The sequence below is a fragment of the Stegodyphus dumicola genome, chromosome X2, assembly GCF_044657685.1.
Source record: "Stegodyphus dumicola isolate Sdum_Otavi_A_Nest chromosome X2, ASM4465768v1".
Taxonomy (NCBI): domain Eukaryota; kingdom Metazoa; phylum Arthropoda; class Arachnida; order Araneae; family Eresidae; genus Stegodyphus; species Stegodyphus dumicola.
Genome location: NC_140781.1, coordinates 178601605 through 178622525, shown reverse-complemented (window position 1 = coordinate 178622525; position 20921 = coordinate 178601605). Strand labels below are relative to the sequence as shown.

General features: G+C 35.9%; 1 protein-coding gene across 1 annotated transcript in view; it reads right to left on the bottom strand.

Moving 5' to 3' along the window:
- Eip93F (Ecdysone-induced protein 93F) overlaps positions 1 to 20921 on the bottom strand; it is a 129293-nt gene that overhangs the window by 60257 nt on the left and 48115 nt on the right. Inside the window, exons 3-4 of the mRNA XM_035349905.2 lie at positions 10028 to 10107; positions 9077 to 9176 (exon numbers count right to left, since the gene is read on the bottom strand). Of these exons, the coding sequence (XP_035205796.1) occupies positions 9077 to 9176; positions 10028 to 10107 (180 nt within the window). The remainder of the gene's footprint in view (positions 1 to 9076; positions 9177 to 10027; positions 10108 to 20921) is intronic.

Here is a 20921-nt window from a genome sequence, read left to right as displayed (position 1 = left end):
TTTATTTTTTTGACTAAGCTGCTGAAAAAATATGAACACTGACTGAAAATAAGTATACTGTGAATCGTAATAAATAAATAGAAAAGAAATAACCTCGCACATAAATAAGCATCTGGAAATAAAGATCTTTAATGCATTTTTATTACACTATTATACACAAAAAAAAAAAGGGGAGAAGAAGCACCTAGAAAAGCAAATCTAACCAGCATTAAAATTTAGCATGGAAATTTCTTTTACATAAAATTACACAGAAATCTAAATGATTAACATTTTCGAGATGGTGTGTCTTTGTTTATGATGTTCCGTCGTGGCGGATGGGAACCGTCCCTTTTCCTTTACTTTACATGAAAATAATATAAAAAAGTGTTTAGTTCAAGAAATAATTTTTGGAAGCGCTATTCAAATTATTCCAATGTTCCGACTGACAAAATACATTAATTAACTTTGATTAAAAAATACAAGAATATTTATGAAATCTTTCATGGAAAGTGGAAGGCAGGCACTCAGTGAGTTCACTCTTGGCAAAATGTCCATATTATTAGCACATCACTAGAAATACTAACTATTTACACAATGAAGCATCACTATCATCCATGTCACTAACTGGCTCATTTACCATGTGAGTATACCCTTCCTCTGATAAATAATGCTTCCCCACCATAATAAACTGAAGTAATAACATAATAAACTTTTACTTTCCAAAGTAAAAAATGGAAGTATGTGAAATAAAGCACAATGAAGCATCACTATCATCCATGTCACTAATTGGCTCATTTACCATGTGAGTATACCCTTCCTCTGATAAATAATGCTTTGCCACCATAATAAACTGAAGTCAAGGCTTTCCAAAATAAAAAAATGGAAGTATGTGAAATACAAACAATAAATGCAATGCAAAGTGAAACAGAATCCCATACAGTAACCCTAAAAGACCCTACACAGTAGTGCAAAAAAGAATAAAAAAAAGGATTTGAAGGGATACCAGAAACATGAATGTTTATATTACAGGGCCAAGCTCCATTCATTTACTTATGTTAACAACTAACACCAAAGTTAAGCAGAATGTGATAAAAACTGAAGGTCAGGATCCTAAAATTATGTTTGGTTCAAAACTAACACCATCTAGTGGTCTTTAGAGACATCCTGTAAAACAGCTAATGGTAAAAGTATATTTACGGGTACCCATTCATGAAAACTGGCAATTTTTGGCAGTACATGGATACCGAGTTTATGCAATTCTTTGACTCGTTATTTTGGCTTGTGTAGTGACACAAACTGCCAATACACAAAGCCAAAATAACAAGACAAAGAATTGCACAAACTGGGTATCTATGTACACATCGACCTATTTTCAGTTAAAAAAAAGTCCCAGAATTGCACCCTTTGTCCATGTTACACATCAAACTATATTCACTTAAAAAGTCAAAGGAGCAGCCAACAAAAAAATATATATAATCACAATAAACTACATTTTAAACCAAACAATGAAATACCATAAAAAAGAGAAATTCATCTTCATTCACAAAGGAAATATCCACTTACCTTATTTACGAATTAACACGTCTTCAGTCAAACAAAGTTCTTTAACAGCATCCAAAAACTTCCTACAATTATCTGAACTAGAATCTGTATACTGGCATCGCCACATAAATTCACAAAATAAGAGTAAAAATATCCTCCGTAGCGCTGTAACGTCCGACCATACACATTTCCTTCCTACAAGCAGGACACTTAATAGTGGCTGCTTAGTAAACCTTCATTTACATGCCAGTCATGTAATGCTCTTTTTCTTTCCAAATTGTACAGAAACTTCATATTAATCTTACCATATACAGCCATTTTACCGTCTAAACCAGAAAACAAGCGATGTACTTCCTAACCAATACACACACAACAAGCCCTTACAAATTCACTGCAATCATGCATCTGATTACATCATAATAGGGTTTCCATAACATTCAACTACTCAGGCTACCATAAATAAAACAACAAGCCCTTACAAATTCACCACAATCATGCATCTGATTACATCATAATAGGGTTTCCATAACATTCAACTACTCAGGCTACCATAAATAAACCACCACTTGGCAATAAATTAAACTTCACGATAATACAAAATAAGAGTAAAAAATATCCTCCGTAGCCTTGTCTCTACTCTAACTCAGCTAATAGCTGCATACTGTGATAATTTTGCTCATCATCACCTTAAAGTTAGTTTACTCTACAGATCAATAGCAATGTCATTGGAAAAAAAAATGTGGCATCATAAACACTCACATAGAACTGGATGACTTGAAAAGAGGCCAATTATCAGGATGCATGAAGCTGACTGGCCATGTTAAGCAATTTGCTGCCACTTATGTCATAGATACACAGTCAAACAAAGGCCTTGTAAAGTATAGCACTGCTTATACACATTCAATCAGTGTACTATTATTTTCCCTTTAGTTTTGCTTTGAGTGGCAACAGTTGTAAAAATTTTATTACTTTGGTAGAATAAACTTGTTGGTTGTGTTTAAATTCTTACAGAGATTACCTAGGTAGAAATGAGTAGATGAAAGGGCAAAATGGTGTACATTTACTGTCGTATCTAACATTTGATGACCTTCAGTACCTGATTAAATATAAGAGGTGTGTACTTTATCTAAGAAACACTTAATTGAATTTTTGGTTTGCAATGGAGCATCTTGTTAAGAAGTGATCTCAGACACGAACATCGTTTAATAAGACATATAAAAGTTTAATATATCTGTTTGCTTATGAAAATGTAGAAATAAATTATGTTAAGATTAAATTAGCTACTTTAGAATGCATTAGTGTTGATTTAATGACTTTTGATGACAAAATTTTAGAACTTGTCTTAAGTGCAGAGGATAATGGTAAAAGTTATTCCGACGAACTTGAAACTGTAGAATATAAAGTCATATTTGATGAAGCTATAGCTTATCAGCTATACACCTACAGCAGAAAATTATACAAAAGCGATTGAAAGCCTCAAAGCAAGATTTGGCCGTGAGGAATTGTTTGTTGAATACTATATTCATGAACTTTAGTTGTTAAAAATGCTACCAAATCAAGGCTTAGTATCGCTCAATTACGAGGAATGTTCAGAAAGTATCGAGACTGAATTTATTATGCAAAATAGGTTTTGAGTCAATCTCCATCGAAATATGCTTCATTGGCAGTAACACATTTGGCCCAACGATGCTTCCAGTCCTCGAAACATTTCTGGAACTCCGAATTTGGGATGGCCTGAAGCTGCTGCATTGAATTCTGTTTTATGGTCTCAATGTCATAAAACTGGTGTCCTTTTAAGGTGTTCTTGATCTTGGGAAAGAGGAAGAAATCTGGAGGTGACATGTCCGGCAAGTAGGGAGGATGTGCTACTTGGATTGTTCCCGTGTTTTGCCAGGAGCTGCTGCACAAGATTACTGGTGTGCGCTGGGGCTCTTTCATGACGAAGCATCCAGCGAGAGGACGCCCACGACACTGGTCGTTTTCTGCAAACAGCCTCTCTTAATCTCCTCATGATGTCCAAGTAGAATTCCCTGTTCACTGTCTGGCCCTGGGGAGCATACTCATGATAAACAATTCCATCTGCATCGAAAGACACAAGCAAAATGACTTTGATCTGGCTTCTGCCGTGCTTTCTTTGGCCGAGGAGACCCAAGGCCCATTGTGACGACTGCTGCTTCGTTTCGGGATCGTATCTGTAAATCCGAGACTCATCCCCAGTGATGATGAGCTTCATGAACTCCAGTTCGTTGCTTGCACTTTGAAACAAATCAGATGAGATTGCCAGTTGTTGGAATTGCTGATCCTCAGTGAGGAGACGTGGCATAAGCTTTGCAGACACTCAGCGCATGTTAAAGTCCTTTCTCAAAATTTCATCACATGATCCTATGGAAACGCCACACTCCTGTGCAATTTCTCAGACTGTTAAATGACGATAAGAGAGCACCACAGCCTGCACTTGTGCAATCTTCTCCTTATTGCAGGAGCTGGAGGTGCAAGAGGTAAAGTGCTTCTGAAACATCAGATGTTGAGATTACAAATTCCAAAAGTTATTCTAAACCACAGTTTCAGTCAACTCAGACAGGAAAGATAAAGGTTAGAAAGAAATCCTTATTTCATAAAAAATTTCTAAACCTAAACCAGTTTGTGATCCACATGGCAAAACGTTTGATGACTACTTGGATGAGTGATCCAGATGGCAAAACATTTGATGACTACTTGGATGAGTGATCCAGATTAGATTACGCATTAGTCAATCTATAAAAAGTGTCTTCTATATTCAAGGACTTTGAATGTTAAAATATATTTTTAAGTGAATTTTAAAATAGACTTTTAAATGAACTTTAAAATAGACTTTTAAGTGAACTTTACAACAGACTTTTAAGTGAACTTCAAAATGGACTTTTAGGTTAAATTTTAGTTTAATTGCAATAGTTTTGATAAAAATCCTGTTATCAAAAGGTGGGAATATAGTACTGTTATCAAAGGTGCGAGTATAGTAAAGTATAGCATTATTTATACACATTCAACCAGTGTAATATCATTTCCCCTTTATTGCTTTGAGTGGCAACAGTTGTAAAAATTTTATTTTTTTGGTAGAATAAACATGTTTTGTTGTGTTTAAATTCTTACAGTGATTATTTAGATAGAAAAGAGTAGATGAATGAGCAAACTGGTGTACATTTACTGTTGTACCTAACAGAAATGGTTGCTGCAAGATAAGCATACAGGAAAAGTGACAGCTTTGGTAGGCCAAAGTGCATAAATGAGAAACAAGATTAGCTGATTGTGCAACAAATCAGCACTGCTCCAACCTCATTGATGGTCACAAAGCAATAAACTGTAGCATCATCCATACCACATGTAGTACCTTCTATTCTTCTGGGATCCTTGGCTGAGTTACGCTCATGTTGCCCTTTAAATTTGGAATGGTGCCATGAAGCATCATGACTGGTTGCTGACTAGCATCATACTGTCATCACAATCTGCTTCAGTCTTGAGGCAGATGATCATTGCATCCACTGGTACTGGATAAGAGAAGTTGGAAAGTCACATCGCTGCTCCACATCTTCTAATGCAAATTTTGTGACAAATTTTCTCATGCATATGCTACTAGTGGCACCCATCTGAAACTCACTGACATCATATATTAAAACTTCCTTTCAATGTTCATTTTATTGCAAAAGTTTTTCTTCACCTCAGATCGCAATTATAGTGTTTTAAACATAACTACTGTGTCACGTTTATATATTTAAACTAGTGGAGCACATGATTGCAGAGATATCAATTTCATTACTGCTGCAATAAAGAACTACACACCAAACAGAATATAAAATGCACTATAAAAGCTACACTTCTTCTGCATTATTAACACATTTCACCTTGTTTCTGTATATTAATACAATTAATTACATTCTAACTTATGGCTATTGTTTCACTAGCATATATCATCATATCTTGTCATTATTTGTATTGTTATTATCAGGCATGAAAGTGCAAATTGACAAAAAAAAAATTTTTTTTTTTTTTTGTAAAATATAAACCTTTTAATATAAAAAGTATTATACATATTATTAAACTAAGATTATACTTACTATTTTGCTATTAATTTTATCTTCCACTTGTTTAAAAAAATCAGTAAATCATCAAGAAATTGTAATGAATTAAATTTAAGATGCTCTTTATGTAACTTAATTTAACAGTTAATACATGAATACTGTACACAACATTACAACACACTAATATACATATTTATGTTATATATTACTGCCCATTTTCCGGCAATGACAAGAAGAGAGAGCATGTCCTTCGTTTACTCCCTCAACACACACACATTTGCCGGTCGCGATTTCTCAACAGTTCTGCATCAATCTCAGAAACAGCCCGGGTGACATTCAGAAAAGGGGAATTCCGTGAAAGCGCGGAAAACTTTCCTGCCTGTATCATTCAAGATATTAGCTTTGTTATACACTGTGTCCATACAAAAGCCTCATACTGCCTTTATTTTCACAATCACTGGGTTTAAAAATATACTTCAAATTACAAAACTACCTTTAAAGACAAAAATATTCATAATATGATACTTTTTAATTTAAAATATTATTTTCTAAAATTATGAACTCTTAACTTTTTATGTGGTCCCTTGTACCTACAGTTGTATTAAGTAAAATTCTACACTTACTATATAAAAAATTTTAAAAAATAGTTTGAGATACTTCATTTTAAAATTTAGTATTTTTGGCATTTTTCCAGCTTTCCTTGATAGAACAGTTAAAAAATAAATTAGAACAATTCAAGAATTCCCCCCCCCCTTTAATGTTGTTATATGATATTCCTTAGTAATTTAGCAGTACGTAACATTCCTTAATTTAAAAGTATGCATTTTCACATAAGCAGTTTACAAATTTTTAAATGATAGAAAAGCATTACTAATATTCATAAGCAGGTTTATTACTTTTGACCAGTTTCTTAAAATGTGGGTTGTGACTGCAAATGGGGTTGCATAGCAAAATGTTGGGGGTCATAAAAGTTTAATTCAGATAAATGAGCTTAAATAAATTACATTGAAACTTAAAAAAAAATTAGACTGACATTACTGAGATTAAATACTTGCCACATAAAGCTTGAAAGGAATTAAATGAGCAACAAAGTGACACGAATTTATCTATGAGTTTAGAAATAATCCTTAATTGAATTATCGATGGGAGACAGCACTGAATTTTCCACCATTTCTTAAATTGCATTCAATGTTTGCCTGCTATTCAGCACCACAAACTTACGTAAACAAAGTTTCTAGCTTAAAATCTTATTAAATAAATGTTATTCAACACTAGAAAATGTTGAAAATGCTTTACGTCTAGCAAATATTGCAGCAGATTTACTTTGCTATGAAGCAAAAAATAAGCACATCCATCTCAGTAAAATGTGATTTTCTTTCTTTATTTCTACGCTTGAAACAAATACTGAAACTACTGTTTTTCAACACATATTTACCAAAAACATATCTATGGAAAAATATTTTATATCTATATTCTACGTTCAATATAGAATTAAGAAAATCATGACAAAATCCTGATGATAAAAAGGGGTCATAGATAAAAAAACGCTTAAGAAGTGCTGCTTTAACCATAATTTAACAGACATTCCCCCCCCCAAAAAAAATAGAAATGTTTTTCATTTATAAAAATAATGCTATGAACTGACTATGGGCTAATAATGAAGCCCGCCACTGTTTTCTACAAGTTCTGTAAAATTCTGTGAATAAGATCTCCCTTTAGGAAAAATATTTATTGATTAAAACATTCAATGACAATTGGCATAGCAATACTCATATCTTTATAAGAAACTTTTTTTTTCAAAACTGCTATTTCACATTTGCTTACAAATATTTCAGTCAAGCCTGAACAAGATCTCAAATTTTAAATACCCTGGTCAACCTCTGCAGTATGGCAGTGAGCTTTTGAGTATCTTACTAAATGTAATTTTAGGTAACATAAAAAATTACATTTCATAATTTAAAAACATTAATTATATCAAGTTTAAGGTAAAAGTATAGTTTAGGGTACCCCTTGGCGAAACTTGGCGATTTTTGGCGGTACATGGATACCGATTTTTGCAATTCTTTGGCTCGTTATTTTGGCTTGCGAAGCCAAGTTTTTGTCTTGTTATTTTGGCTTTGTGTAGCGGCAATTTTTGTGCCAAAAATCGCCGCTACACAAAGCCAAAATAAAAAGACAAACAATTGCACAAACTCGGTATCCATGTACACATCGACTTATTTTCACTTAAAAAAAAATCCTCGAATTGCACAAAAATGGCATTGTGCACTCCTTTGACTTTATCCATGTACACGTCGACCTATTTTCACATAAAAAAAATCCCCGAATTGCACAAAAATGGCATTGTGCACTCTTTTAACTTTATCCATGTACACCTTGACCTATTTTCACTTAAAAAAAATCCCCGAATTGCACAAACTTACAATGTGCCCTCCCTTTACTTTGTCCATGTACACATCGATATAGTTTCACTTAAAAAGTCAAAGGAGCACCAAATTCTACAATACAAGCAAGAAAAAAATACATAATCTCAATAAAATACATTTTAAACCAAACAATAAAATAACATAAAAAAGGAAAAACATGTTACACTTTTAAGCACTACCAAAAGCAAATATTCGCTTACCATGATTTACGAGTTTGCTTCGTACACCCAGAGCCACGTAAAAATCAAAATAGCAATCACACTCAAATGAATTTTTTCAAACCAGGTACTCTTTCTGATCGAACGCTTTACATAGTGACCATCTGACCCTTTCTTCCTACAAACCCATCTAAACGGTTTTTACATTCGACTAGACGCATATCCTTCCTACATACCGGACACTTACAATGGCTACTAAGTAAACCTTCATTTACACACCATTCAATTAAAGCTCTTTTCCCCTTTTGCTCCATACAGAAACTTCAAATTAATCTTATTACATTCGGCCATTCCACCATCTAAAGAATCAAACCAACACACACCACAGAAACTTTAACAAAACATCTCATGATTCAAAATTTCCCAGAATCATGCACCCAATTACGTCACAATAGGGTTTCCATAACATTCAACTACTCAGGTCACCATAAATGAAACAACAACTTGGCGATAAATCAAACAACAACTTCGCCATAATACTAGGGGTACCTTAAAGTCTACTCTATCCCAAGTTTAAAAATGTGGTAACATGAATATTTTCTTTATTTAAAGCATTTTTGTAATTTGAAGTATACATCTATAATTCAAATCTACAATATCTATTTGAATTAATTTACCTAATTAAATACATCTATAGTATATATTAGAAGTATACTGGAAACAAATATACTTTTTAATAACTAATAATCATCTTCTGGAAATAAATGCCGCATAAAGACTTGCAGAATACGTACTTCACCCTCTGGATATCAATTATCTCTCTTTTGGGGAGTGAAACAGAAGTTTAACATTTAACACCAGATAGAAGAGAACAGAAGTTTAACATTTACCAATAATTATTGCTTCTGCTACTTACCTGATAAATTACCTTGATCAGATGATGCTGAATGTTCATCTGTATCAATACGTAATGAGTTATAACCTTCAACAGTAGGGATTATACCACTGGCAGGGTCCTACAAAAAAAAAAAAAAAAAAAAAAAAAGGCTAAAGCAGTAGTACCATTTAAAACTGGCTGAGGATAAAATGCAGAAAAGTACAATTTAAAATCTCCAATAAAAACCAGAAGTATTTATGGAAAAAGGTTTTTCCTTAAATTAAGCATAAATAGCACACATCCCAAAAATCTAAGCATAAAAAATGTCTTCCCGGGGGCTGGAATAGAAACAAAGGAAATTCATTCCAAAATTCCCGAAAAAAAAAAAAAGGTTATCTCTTAGTAAACTGGAATTATTGAAGGATATGCATTTTAACCAAAACAAAATATGCATTAATGAAATAAAATATTTATTGAAAATAACTTTCCTGAAAGTATTGCTTTACAGTCTAAAGAAACTGAACTGGATGATCAACAGGAAAAGGAAAAAGCAAATAAATATTAGATATACTGACTATGTATTCCATGGAGCCCACCCACTTATTCAGATTTCAATCCTGGTCTAAACTACCATAGTTTTAGCCACACAGCCAGCTTTACATATTAGGAATGTTTTACAGAAAACAAAGTTTTCTTTTTTCTTGTGTAATAAAATCAAAATACTGTTAAAGCAAACACAGAAAAGAATTGAACAAAATGACAGTTAATTCTTCAGTGCTCAAAATGCAGCCCCCAGCAGAAAAAAAAAAAATGAAAAATTATCTCACATGCTATATAAAATACTCTGAGCTTTTAATCCATTAAAAATTCCTTTAATTTGGAAGTCTACTGCATATTTTTAACTGTTACATGTTATCACATATGTATCCTAATTTTAACAATTACAAAAAGATTTCAGTTTGGAAGAGAATTTATTAAATGGTAACTTACATAGGGTGGCTGTTTTTTAGCACTACAAAAATAACACGTTTCTTCTGGATACCAGTCCACAGGATTTTTGCTTTCTAAATCTGAAATAAGAACTATGCATTATGACTAGGTTTCTTTTATTTGGTTATGGAAAAGTATGCAAGGGCTATCTGCCTCTTTATATTATAAAACAAAGAAATATCAGTATACGAATGCATGTTATGCAAAAAGGTAATTTATTTAATCAGTTACCTTAAAACAAGCATTCAAGGTCCTTTTCCTCCTCCCCCTTTGCCTTGTAACAATCAACTGCAGAAGAAAGTCGAGTCCCTTAAATGTGCCTTATTTCATTTCCATTTAGCATGCTTCACTTGATGAAAAGCACATGAATGAAGGCCAACTTAAACTACAGTTTCAGATGAGATAGCGAAAACAGATGCTGTGCAGCAATAACAATACAAGTTACAATCACAAATGGGAGAGAGTCAGAAAGACCTTGAAGGCTTTAAAGTAACAGACTATAAATCCTGACAACCACACTTTTTCTTTCTTTTTTCTTTCTCTCTCTCTCTCTCTCTCTTTTTTTTTTTTTTTTTTTGACATAGAAGCTTCCCTCCAGAAAGTTCAAAATATATATGTTACAACACATATCAAGCAACTAATTAATGGTATTTGCAGTAGATATTTGTAATGGATGGTAGACCAAAGAAGATATCTAAATATATGTTCTGCACTTCAGTTCTTTTTCTACCACTATAACAGGAAGAAATACAGACAATGAACACTCCATCAACAACTTCCATCATGAGCTTAACAATGTTGCATGCTGATGAACACATCAAAATATTCACCTAGCTTACCAGTCATTTGCTACCAGTGACACCGAAGACAGCGGATCCTATTCATTTCACCACACTCAAATAATCTATCTTTATGCTCACACAGTATTCTTCATTTCAGAAGCATTTTTTACATATGGCTGTTTAACTGTAGATACAAAAATGGAGTTAGGTATAGTACCAATGTGAATCGGATGAGTGCTCTAGAATTTCCAATCCACAGTGTTGGAAAAGGTTCGCTAAACACAACCTCATACAGGTTCTTGACTATGTGCATGATGATTGCACAATGTGGCAAAGAAGGACCTTGGACTCCAGCACAAAAATGGCATAAATTATTCACAGATACTATGCATAACATTTGGTATTAACAGTTCAAGTACATGAACAAGAGTGGCACAAAATTACACTCCATATGGCAAGCAAGCTAATGTGACAATCAATGAAAACTAAGTTCACGACAGGAGATGGAATTTGGTTGAATCTGACCTCTTGGAAGCAAATTGTCATACGACTATTCATCCAGAGTCAATGCTGGGATGTTTCTGCCACACGGTTAAAACCACTCATTATAACTAATAAGAATTAGCATGGCAGAAATTAGGGTACTGTTCTGTTATCAGGACTGAATTCAGAAATGCATGTATGTATGTACGCATGTGTTCATTTATATGTGTATTATGTACATACATATGTATGCGAGTGTATAAATACAAACATGTATGTACATACACATCTGCACACATAAATACATTTCTGAATCTCGTTCTGATAACAGAACGGTACCGAAACTAGTTTACTAAATGTCATAAAAGTATGAACAGTTGCCAGAACCTCATAAAATAACTAAAAATATATTATAGTACAATAACAAATAGTAGAACAAAATGCATTTTCAAATTAAACAAGCTTAACTGTTTTAACTAAATTCGAATTTTGTTTAATATCCAATTTTTTTCACTTCATAAACATACAGAGATTAATGAGGCTATTTACATGTGTGATTTAACAAAATGATCAAATGATCTGTTCCTCTTAATAATAAATATCATTCAGTTTTTTTCTGTAGTATAAATTAATTGTTGCATAGCTTAGAATGGTAATAATTTTTGACAACAACATTCCAAACAAAAACTGGGTTGCCAGATTCCTAGTTCAAACAAATTGCAATACCAATGAAGCTAAACTTAATAGGAGTGACAATATTCTCCCACCTTTTGTACTCCAGGCTAATTCGCCTACAGAAACACAAAATGAAACAATGAAAAATTATACTTATGCAATAGACTTTAACTATAACACATGAAATGAAATTGAACTAAGAACTATAAACGTATGAGTATAACATTAAAGATCAAAAAACAAACAAAATGATTTTACAATTATCAAATACTAGGGAAAATGTCAATAGCAATTCTGCCATTTCACAGGCACTACTCAGTAACCACTTTGAGTAGGCTTTACATCTCCTGAACTTCTTTATCAATAAGTTCTGTTTCTGGGACAGCCTTGGTTTCCTGAGGTATTTCAATAAAGTTGCCCACAGAAGCTAGCTCCAAAGGATAAATCCACTGAAGGAGTCATATGATTTCATCATTAGCTATTCAGGGTTTTGGGACATGTTCAATACTGTCTTTGCCAGGAAACAGTTAAATTACCTGTGCTAAAGGCCAATTTATTCTGTTTGGATTCTTTGATTAAAGTAGAGCAATTTCTTCTGATGAAATTATCTTTCTCTGTGAAGATGGCTTGAGACTTGAGACTTCTTACAAATTCTCTGTGATATTCTTCATAGAAACACTTTCACAGATTTAGCTGTAAGGTATGACGATAACGCACACATTTCAGTATGTGCTGAGAGTTAATTAAATCCAAATTAATATTTTCTTGTTTGACTAAATCCTGAATAAAGTGAGCAGGTATAAGAGGTCTTAATTCATTAGGGTCATCTGAAAAATATGGCAGTGGCTGTCTATTTATAGTGGCTTCGCAATTACTGACCGAAGTCAACTATTCTTTATATGTGACACAGGATCTTGCAAACACCTTCGAAGAAGCTCCTTATTACTATGAACCATTCTTTCTTCGAGTTATGCAACAGGCAGCATTCCTGTTGCATAACTCGGATTTTCGGTCACTGCAACTCATTGTTGACAATTTTTGATAATCCTGGCTTGCATGAGGACAAACAGAATATACAACTAATTTTTCTTGCAGATGTGTTCAAAATTAAGAGTAGCAGCAGTAGGTTCATCCTGATAAACTGGTTTATGGAATTCACTTCATACCACTTCCAAATGCACTTTAACATAATATTTTTCTTCCTCTACTTCATGGCGTAGGAATGATTTCCCCCTTTTCCTTTGCAAGTACTGGTTCTCCAAGAATCTGTGTACCCATCCCAAGCATTTAATACTCCTGTCAGAAGACATGATTTCACAAAAGGATACAGGATTGCTGCGTAATTCTAGTATACGCTAAACCTTGGCACGATTTTGAAAATTCTCGCCCCGTGTGTACCATACATGGAGGTTAGAATACAGTAGAATATTCTAACCAAAGAATGTCTGTCTATGTAAAGAAGGAAAGGTTCCATAGACGTAATGCTATTATGGCGCTAGAAAGTGGATGGAAAATTCGCCAAGTAATTTGCCGACGGAACCTGCCAGCTGCCGGAAAATAAGGAACACGTGTAACAAAACATGACAAAGAAGAAACATTTCATCAAAGAACGTTTCTTCTTTGTCATGTTTTGTCAAAAACAGTTTCTTTTTTGATTTTTTGCAATAATTTAAATGTGGATTTTCGTATTTTTTTTCCTTTTGCTCAAAATAACTAATCTATTAATTAATTTACTTGCGTAAAAAAAAAATATTTTCTTTTCCTTTACAGTTTAAAGAAATTTTAAATGATATTCATTTTATGAACTCTTGATAACGTGACCTTCGAACTTCGACACCGGCTTCAAGCTTTGGCGACAGATATTTCGCCATTGCGCAACGTCGACAGATATTTCCCTCTACTTCGGAACAGAACCACTCCTGTTGCAGAGTTTTCTTTCTTAACAATACATATTTTTTGATTCTAACCTCCATAGTACCGTATACTAGGATTAAACAGCTTTTGTTTTATACGAGAATAAGAGTGAGTGAGTGAGTGAGTGATTATGGCGCAAAACCAGAGATGATTATGACGCGCCAAACAAAAGATGAGATGATTACAATTGATGACATTAAAATTCAATAAATAAAAACAAGTAGATAAATGTACCAAATCCAGAGGATGAAGTCATATAAACACAAGTTAAAAGCACATATTAAAATTCAAGAGACAGTCTTCAAAACAAATTACATTTGGTAATAAAAGCCAATATCTTTTAAATAATAAAATAAATTAGAATTGACCTCTCTTCCGATTAAACGGTCGAGAAGTAAGTCACAGCTATTAAAATATTTCTGGCGAAGACTATTAAAACATGGACACTCAATTAAAATATGACGAACAGATAAACAAACATTACAGTTAAAACAAACGGGTTCATTTTCAGCTTTTAACAGGTAGCTATGTGTCACTCTAGTGTGACCAATTCTGAGGCGAGTCAAAAGAACTTCCTCCTTACGATTTTTTGTTAATTCCCAGTGCTCAATTCTAGGCTTTACATGTCTTAATTTATTTTGAAGCTGAACATCCCAAAGTTGTTGCCATTTTTTTCGGATCTTTTGTTTCACAACACAACAAATGTCTGCAAAAGGGATGAGACGACTGGACAGTTCAACAGCACATTTTGCTGTGATATCTGCCAGCTCATTCCCTTTTATTCCCACATGCCCGGGAACCCAGCAGTACAGGATTTCATATCCACGATTCATTAAGTTTATATGTATTTTGAGAATATCCACTATTACTGGATTTTGAGTATTAGGAAAAGCTTCTAATGATTTAAGAGCACTATACGAATCAGTATAAATTATAAACTTTTTGTAGCAGAGCCTTGAGATGTATAAAAGACTATAATATATCGCAGTTAGTTCAGATGTTAAGACAGAGAAATCATTGTGCAAGCGTCTGCCCTCCATGTGGTCTTTAATTACAAATGCCATCCCGACATGATCTTTTGACTTGGACCCATCTGTATAAACTGGAAGATAACTGCTATATTTGTTCCTGTGCTCAGCGAAGAGTTGTCTGTAAATAATCTCGTTAGTGCTTGCCTTCACATGACACTTAAAAACATCAAGAAGCTGAATCTGTGCATTTTCCCAAGGTGGAATTTCAAAATTCTGTACTGCTTGGGGGTGCATATCAGAGAGGGAAAGTTCCTCAATGACAGGGCGAACTCTTAAATGAAATGTAGGAACACAAGATGGACGTGTTTCAAATAACACGTTACTCACATCATCAAGTAAGCACAGCTTATTGGGATGTTCAGGTTGGGATAGTATATTAAAATATTGCAAAAGGGACAATTGTTCACGCCTCAGATAAAGTGATGGTTCATTACAGTCAACATACAGGCTCTGGACAGGAGAAGTCCTGAAGGCTCCTGAACATATCCTCAAACCTTGATGGTGAACAGGATCCAGTTTTAACAAAACAGATGACCGAGCGGATCCATAAACAGCTGAGCCATAGTCCAGTCTAGAGCGGATAAGCGCTCTGTAAATGCGAAGCATGGAGCAACGCTCTGCACCCCAGGAGGTGTTCGCCAACACTTTTAAAATATTTAGTGTTTTGAGACACTTCTTTCTCAGGTTTAAAACATGAGAAAGGAAAGTCAATTTCTGGTCGAACGTTACTCCTAAAAATTTTACTTCGGGCGCAACTGGAATAATTGTACCATTTAGATATAACTCAGGTTCAGGATGGAGACCTCGCTTCCTACAAAAGTGCACGCACACAGTTTTCTGTTTAGAAAAAGTAAATCCCTGTTTGTCTGACCATTCTTGTATCTTATTCAGAGCCATCTGCAATTGCCTCTCTATGTATCTCATGTCTGCTCCTCGACAGCTAATCTGTAAATCATCTACATATAGTGATCCCAAGATGGTATGAGGAAGTTCTTTTAAGACAGAATTTATTTTTAAACTGAACAGCGTTACACTAAGCACACAGCCTTGAGGCACACCCTCTTCCTGTTGAAAAACATCCGAAAAAACAGAGCCAATCCTTACTTGAAAAGTTCTAGCGTTCAAGAAATTCTGTATGAAAATTGGTAGGTTGCCGCGCAAGCCACTCTCGTGAAGATCCCGGAGTATACCGTATCTCCATGCCATATCATAAGCTTTCTCAATGTCGAAGAATATTGAGACAAGGTGACTTCTTCTGACAAAGGCTTTTCGAATAGATGTCTCTAATAGAAGCATATTGTCTACGGTCGTTCTCCCCTTTCGAAAACCGCTCTGATAAGGCGATATAATATTATTCTTTTCCAAGAAGTAGACTAGGCGGCTGTTTACCATCTTTTCAAACAGTTTGCAAACACAACTGGTAAGGGCAATTGGCCGATAGTTCGAGGGATTCCTCGGGTCTTTCCCTGGCTTCGCAATAGGAATGACAACAGCTCTCCTCCATGCACTGGGAAATGTACGCTCCTTCCACACTCTTTGTAAAGTGTGAGAAGGGCACTCAGTGACTTATAGGACAGATGCTTTAGCATTTCATAATACAAGCCATCTAGACCAGGACAAGACCTATGTGTCTGCAACAAAGCTCTCCTTAATTCAACCATAGTAAAGTCTCTATTGTACGGCTCAGATTTGGAAGAGTTGAATGCGATGGGATTTATTTCAGAGTGTTGCTTGATAGAGAGAAATGCAGGTGAATAGTTTCTGCTTGAAGAAACGGCAGCAAATGTCTCACCAATAGTATTTGCAATTTCTTCTATGGAGCTAATCACTCGGCCATCTTTTTCCAGAAAGGAAAGTGAGTGGTCTTTATACATTCCGCATGCTTTTCGAACTCTTTCCCAAACCCGCTTACTAGGCGTAGAGGATGTTATTGAGGACACATATGAAATCCAGGAATCCCTCTGGCTCTGCCTTCTTACTTTTCGTGCATTTGCTTTGGCTCTTTTAAAGGCTATGAGGTTTCGCAGAGTAGGGTATCTACGAAAAATACCCCATGCTTTTTTCTGTTTTTTCAGTGCTTCATGACAGTCGTGATTCCACCATGGTTTCGTATATTTAAGCATTTTTCCTGATGTTCTAGGAATCGAAAGCATAGCTGCCTGAATAATAGTATTAGTAACAGCTTCCACAGCGTCATCGATATGCCGATCTTCTACCATTTGATCTCTGAGCTCTGCAATGGAAGAGAAGAGTTCCCAGTCTGCCCTGTCCAGTATAAACCGAGGGAGTCTCGACATGGGGTTTGCTCCTCTTCGTGCAAGAGATACAAAAATGGGATAATGATCGCTGTTGTACAGGTCACTTCCGACACTAAAAGTGCAAAATGGCAACAGAGATGGTGAACAGATGGCAAGATCGAGAGCGTGGAATGTCCTTGAAGGCTCATGAAAGTACGTATCTTGCTCATTATTTAGGAGACAAAGGCTGTGATCTTCGATCATCTGCTCAATTTGTCTTCCTCGGCAATTTGTATCTTTGCTACCCCAGAGTGGACTATGGCCGTTAAAATCTCCTATTATGATGAAAGGCTCAGGCAGCTGCTCTAAAAGACCATTTAAATCTTGCTGATCAATATGCTCATTTGGAGGCAAATACAGAGAAACGACTGTAACAACAATATCAAAATTTGTTTGAGTAGCGACAACTTGGAGAGATGTCGTCAAAGAAAGCACATTTGAGGGATAATCCAGTGAGGTGAGGAGACCTACACCTCCACTGGCACGCTCACCTGCAATGTTATCTTTCCTGACGAAAGAAAACCTCCGAAGTTTTGCCTGTTGTTCTGGTTTTAGGTTTGTTTCCTGTATTGCGAAGCATACAGGATGATAAGCATTGATTATGGCTTTGATGTCGAGCAAATTTCGGTGGAAACCGCGACAGTTCCATGAGACGAGGGTGGCCATTATGATTGATGTTTGTTGTTCCTGTGTTCCTTTTTAGTTTTGCGCGGAAGCAGATGATCGGGAACTTCTAGACCGTCTTCCACCTCCATACTGTCTGAATCTGCAGATTCAGGAATAATTTTATTTGCAGAACTATTGCTGGGACTTCTATTTTTGGTTTCTATTATTGGAGGCAGAGTTTTGGGTTTACTCGGGATTGCTATTTCTTTATTTTGTATGGTATGTGTTGGATTTTCTTTGTTCTTGCTTACAGGCTGCTGGTTTTTATTTGGTGGAGTCTGTGTACTTATGGAAGTTTGGGTGGCTATTGTGCGGGTTGATTTCACGGCATTGGCATATGATTTGTTTGATATAGGCTGTGTGCTTTGAACTTGTCTTCTGGCTTCGGCATATGAAATGTTCCTGGAGACTTTTATGGTCTGCACTTCCTTTTCTAATTTCCATTTCGGACAGGAACGAGAAAATGCTGGATGGTTGTCCTTGCAATTTATACACAGTGCTGCAGCGGTGCAATTTTCGCTATCGTGGCCAACCGACGAGCATCGAGCGCACGTCAGGGTCCCACGACAGGACATTTTGGAATGGCCAAAACGCTGGCACTGGAAGCATCGCATGGGGTTTGGAATATAAGGCCTTACGGGGCAGTTAAGATATCCAGCCTTAATATTTTTCGGCAGATCAGGCGAGTTGAAGGTGAGGATTACGTGTTTAGTGTCAGTCAACTGACCTTCCTTACGCATCTTGATCCGCCGAGCACCACAGACTTTTTGGTCAGCTAACTCGGAAACGAACTCTTCTTCTGAAACGCACAGAAGGTCGATTTCCGAGATCACACCTCTACAATAATTCAGAGTTTTATGCGCTGACACAGTTATAGATACATTTCCGAGTTTGGTTTGTGACAAAAGGGAAGCAGATTGGGTTGGTGTGACAGTATCTATAAGCAGGTCACCAGAACGGAGACGCTTTATGTTCTTTGGTTCACCTATGCAAGAACGGATATATTTGCTTACAACGAAAGGGGACATCTTTTGCAGTTCACCGGAGGGACTCGAGACTACAAGGAAGCGTGGATTATCAGTGGTTACTTTGGCATTTGCATCGGTACGTATTTTCTTAGTAAGAGATTTATCAATTATTTCAATACTTTGGTCATTTTCATTTGATTTGAGAAGAAACATAGAAGCCATATTTAAGAAAGAAAAGATTCGGGTCCGACGGCCCCGCCCACCACGGAGCCCAACAAGGGAACACAGATTCCTGTGTTAGGGCTAGCCGGACCTATACGCAAACTGAAGCCCCACAGTCGGCTTTCCCGAAAGCAGGTACTCCCGAGAGCTTGACCCCAAGCCACTGACACAAGGACCAGTGACCAGCCGATTGACACCCGTGAGGACGACTAAGGTGCCTCCCGTTTAGCTGAAGCAGAGGCCAAAGCAGTGTGTTGGGGACAGTACCTCACCCCTCAACTACCAGGACCCTCCTTTCCAGCGACACGGGTCTCCACGCACGGCAAACACGTGGGCAGTTTTCTCGCCACTCGAGAACTAGAGACAAGGTCTGTTCCAGTCTCTCGTGACGAGCCCCAAACTCCGTAGAGAGAAACCACGAGGGAGAAGGGAAGGGAAAAAGTACCAGCCAAGAGGAGAGGAGACGGAAAAGAGGATAGATCACTGGGGCTCCAGGATCGTGACACCCGTCTCACCAAGAAGATGATCCCCTGAAGGGCTAGGGTACCTCGGGATTGCCACACCCGTACTCACAAAAGTGAGCCCCCTGAGGGCTATACGAGAATAAGTATTTTGTTTAGTTCAACATGCACTGCACGTGCAACTCTCACGGTTACTGGAAACAAAAAAAAAAAGTTACTGGAAACTTGCTTTGCCTTTCTAAAAGAGAATCCAATTGGAGCTACAAAAATTGACTCTATGCCAGCTGCCCGAATGACGCTCCTGCGATACACAATTCGCCAAGAAAGTGACCACTTCCAACGTCGGCGCAAAACTCGCTTTTTGGGGAAAGATCACCACATGAAATTCCCTGCCTTTTCCCTGAAGTTTTTGGTCAATTTTCAAATTCCCTGACTTTTTCCGTTTTTCCAGGTAGTGTGGCAACCTTGGATTATTCTTTTTGTAAAAATTCGTAACTGAGAATATTTATTTTTTAATAAGTACTAATAAAAGTAATCTGGATCTTCAAATCTTATATAAGATTTATATCGATGTCAATTAATTCCACTTCTAGATTTTCTAGATAGTTATATTCATTTTTGGTTACTGAAAATAATGTTAAAATTTGGCTCCCATTATAGGCCACATAAAATTATTTGAAAGGCCACATGCAGTCTGCAAGCTGCCAGTTTGAGACTGCTGCATTATAATACGGAGCACTAAAAGAAGCCAAGAAAGTAAAAAAAGCCAACTTTAAACTAAATGGAGAGTACAAAGTAAAACTTCAAAGCAGAATACTCACTTCTGTGTAATAATAATGCCTAAAATGTAATAATTACATCAAATTTAGTGCTAAACAATGAAAAGTCATTTCCTCCATCTGAATGCGATAAAAATACCACATGCATTTAGGGAAAATTCGAATACATTTTCATGTTGCAGTAGGAAAAAGAAGGGAAAAGGTTTTTTCCTTTGTCCTTGTAAAATACACTATTTTGTTTATGATGTTGGTATTCACAAAGCTAAGGTGACCATATGCCCCGAAGTCTCGATCTTGATTTTTTACAGTGTTTTTCAGTCCCTGTCTCGATTTTTTACAGCTAGTTTTTTCAACCCGAAAACAGCAGTGTGAGGATGTAAAAGTTTAAATGTACATATTTAAGTAGTGTAGATTGCAAACTAAAAGTACAGGCATAGGTAAACGATGCATGCCATACTGGCCGTTCAGTGGTGACGTTCTATTTCTTATTCCTGTATCTCTATTCCCAACCCAACAACATGCGTGGCATTTTTGCTTAGAGCTCACAGCTGCAGTTCAGACTATCACTTACAGACAGCATTAAATTTATATTTATTTGATTGTGATTTGAATTTAT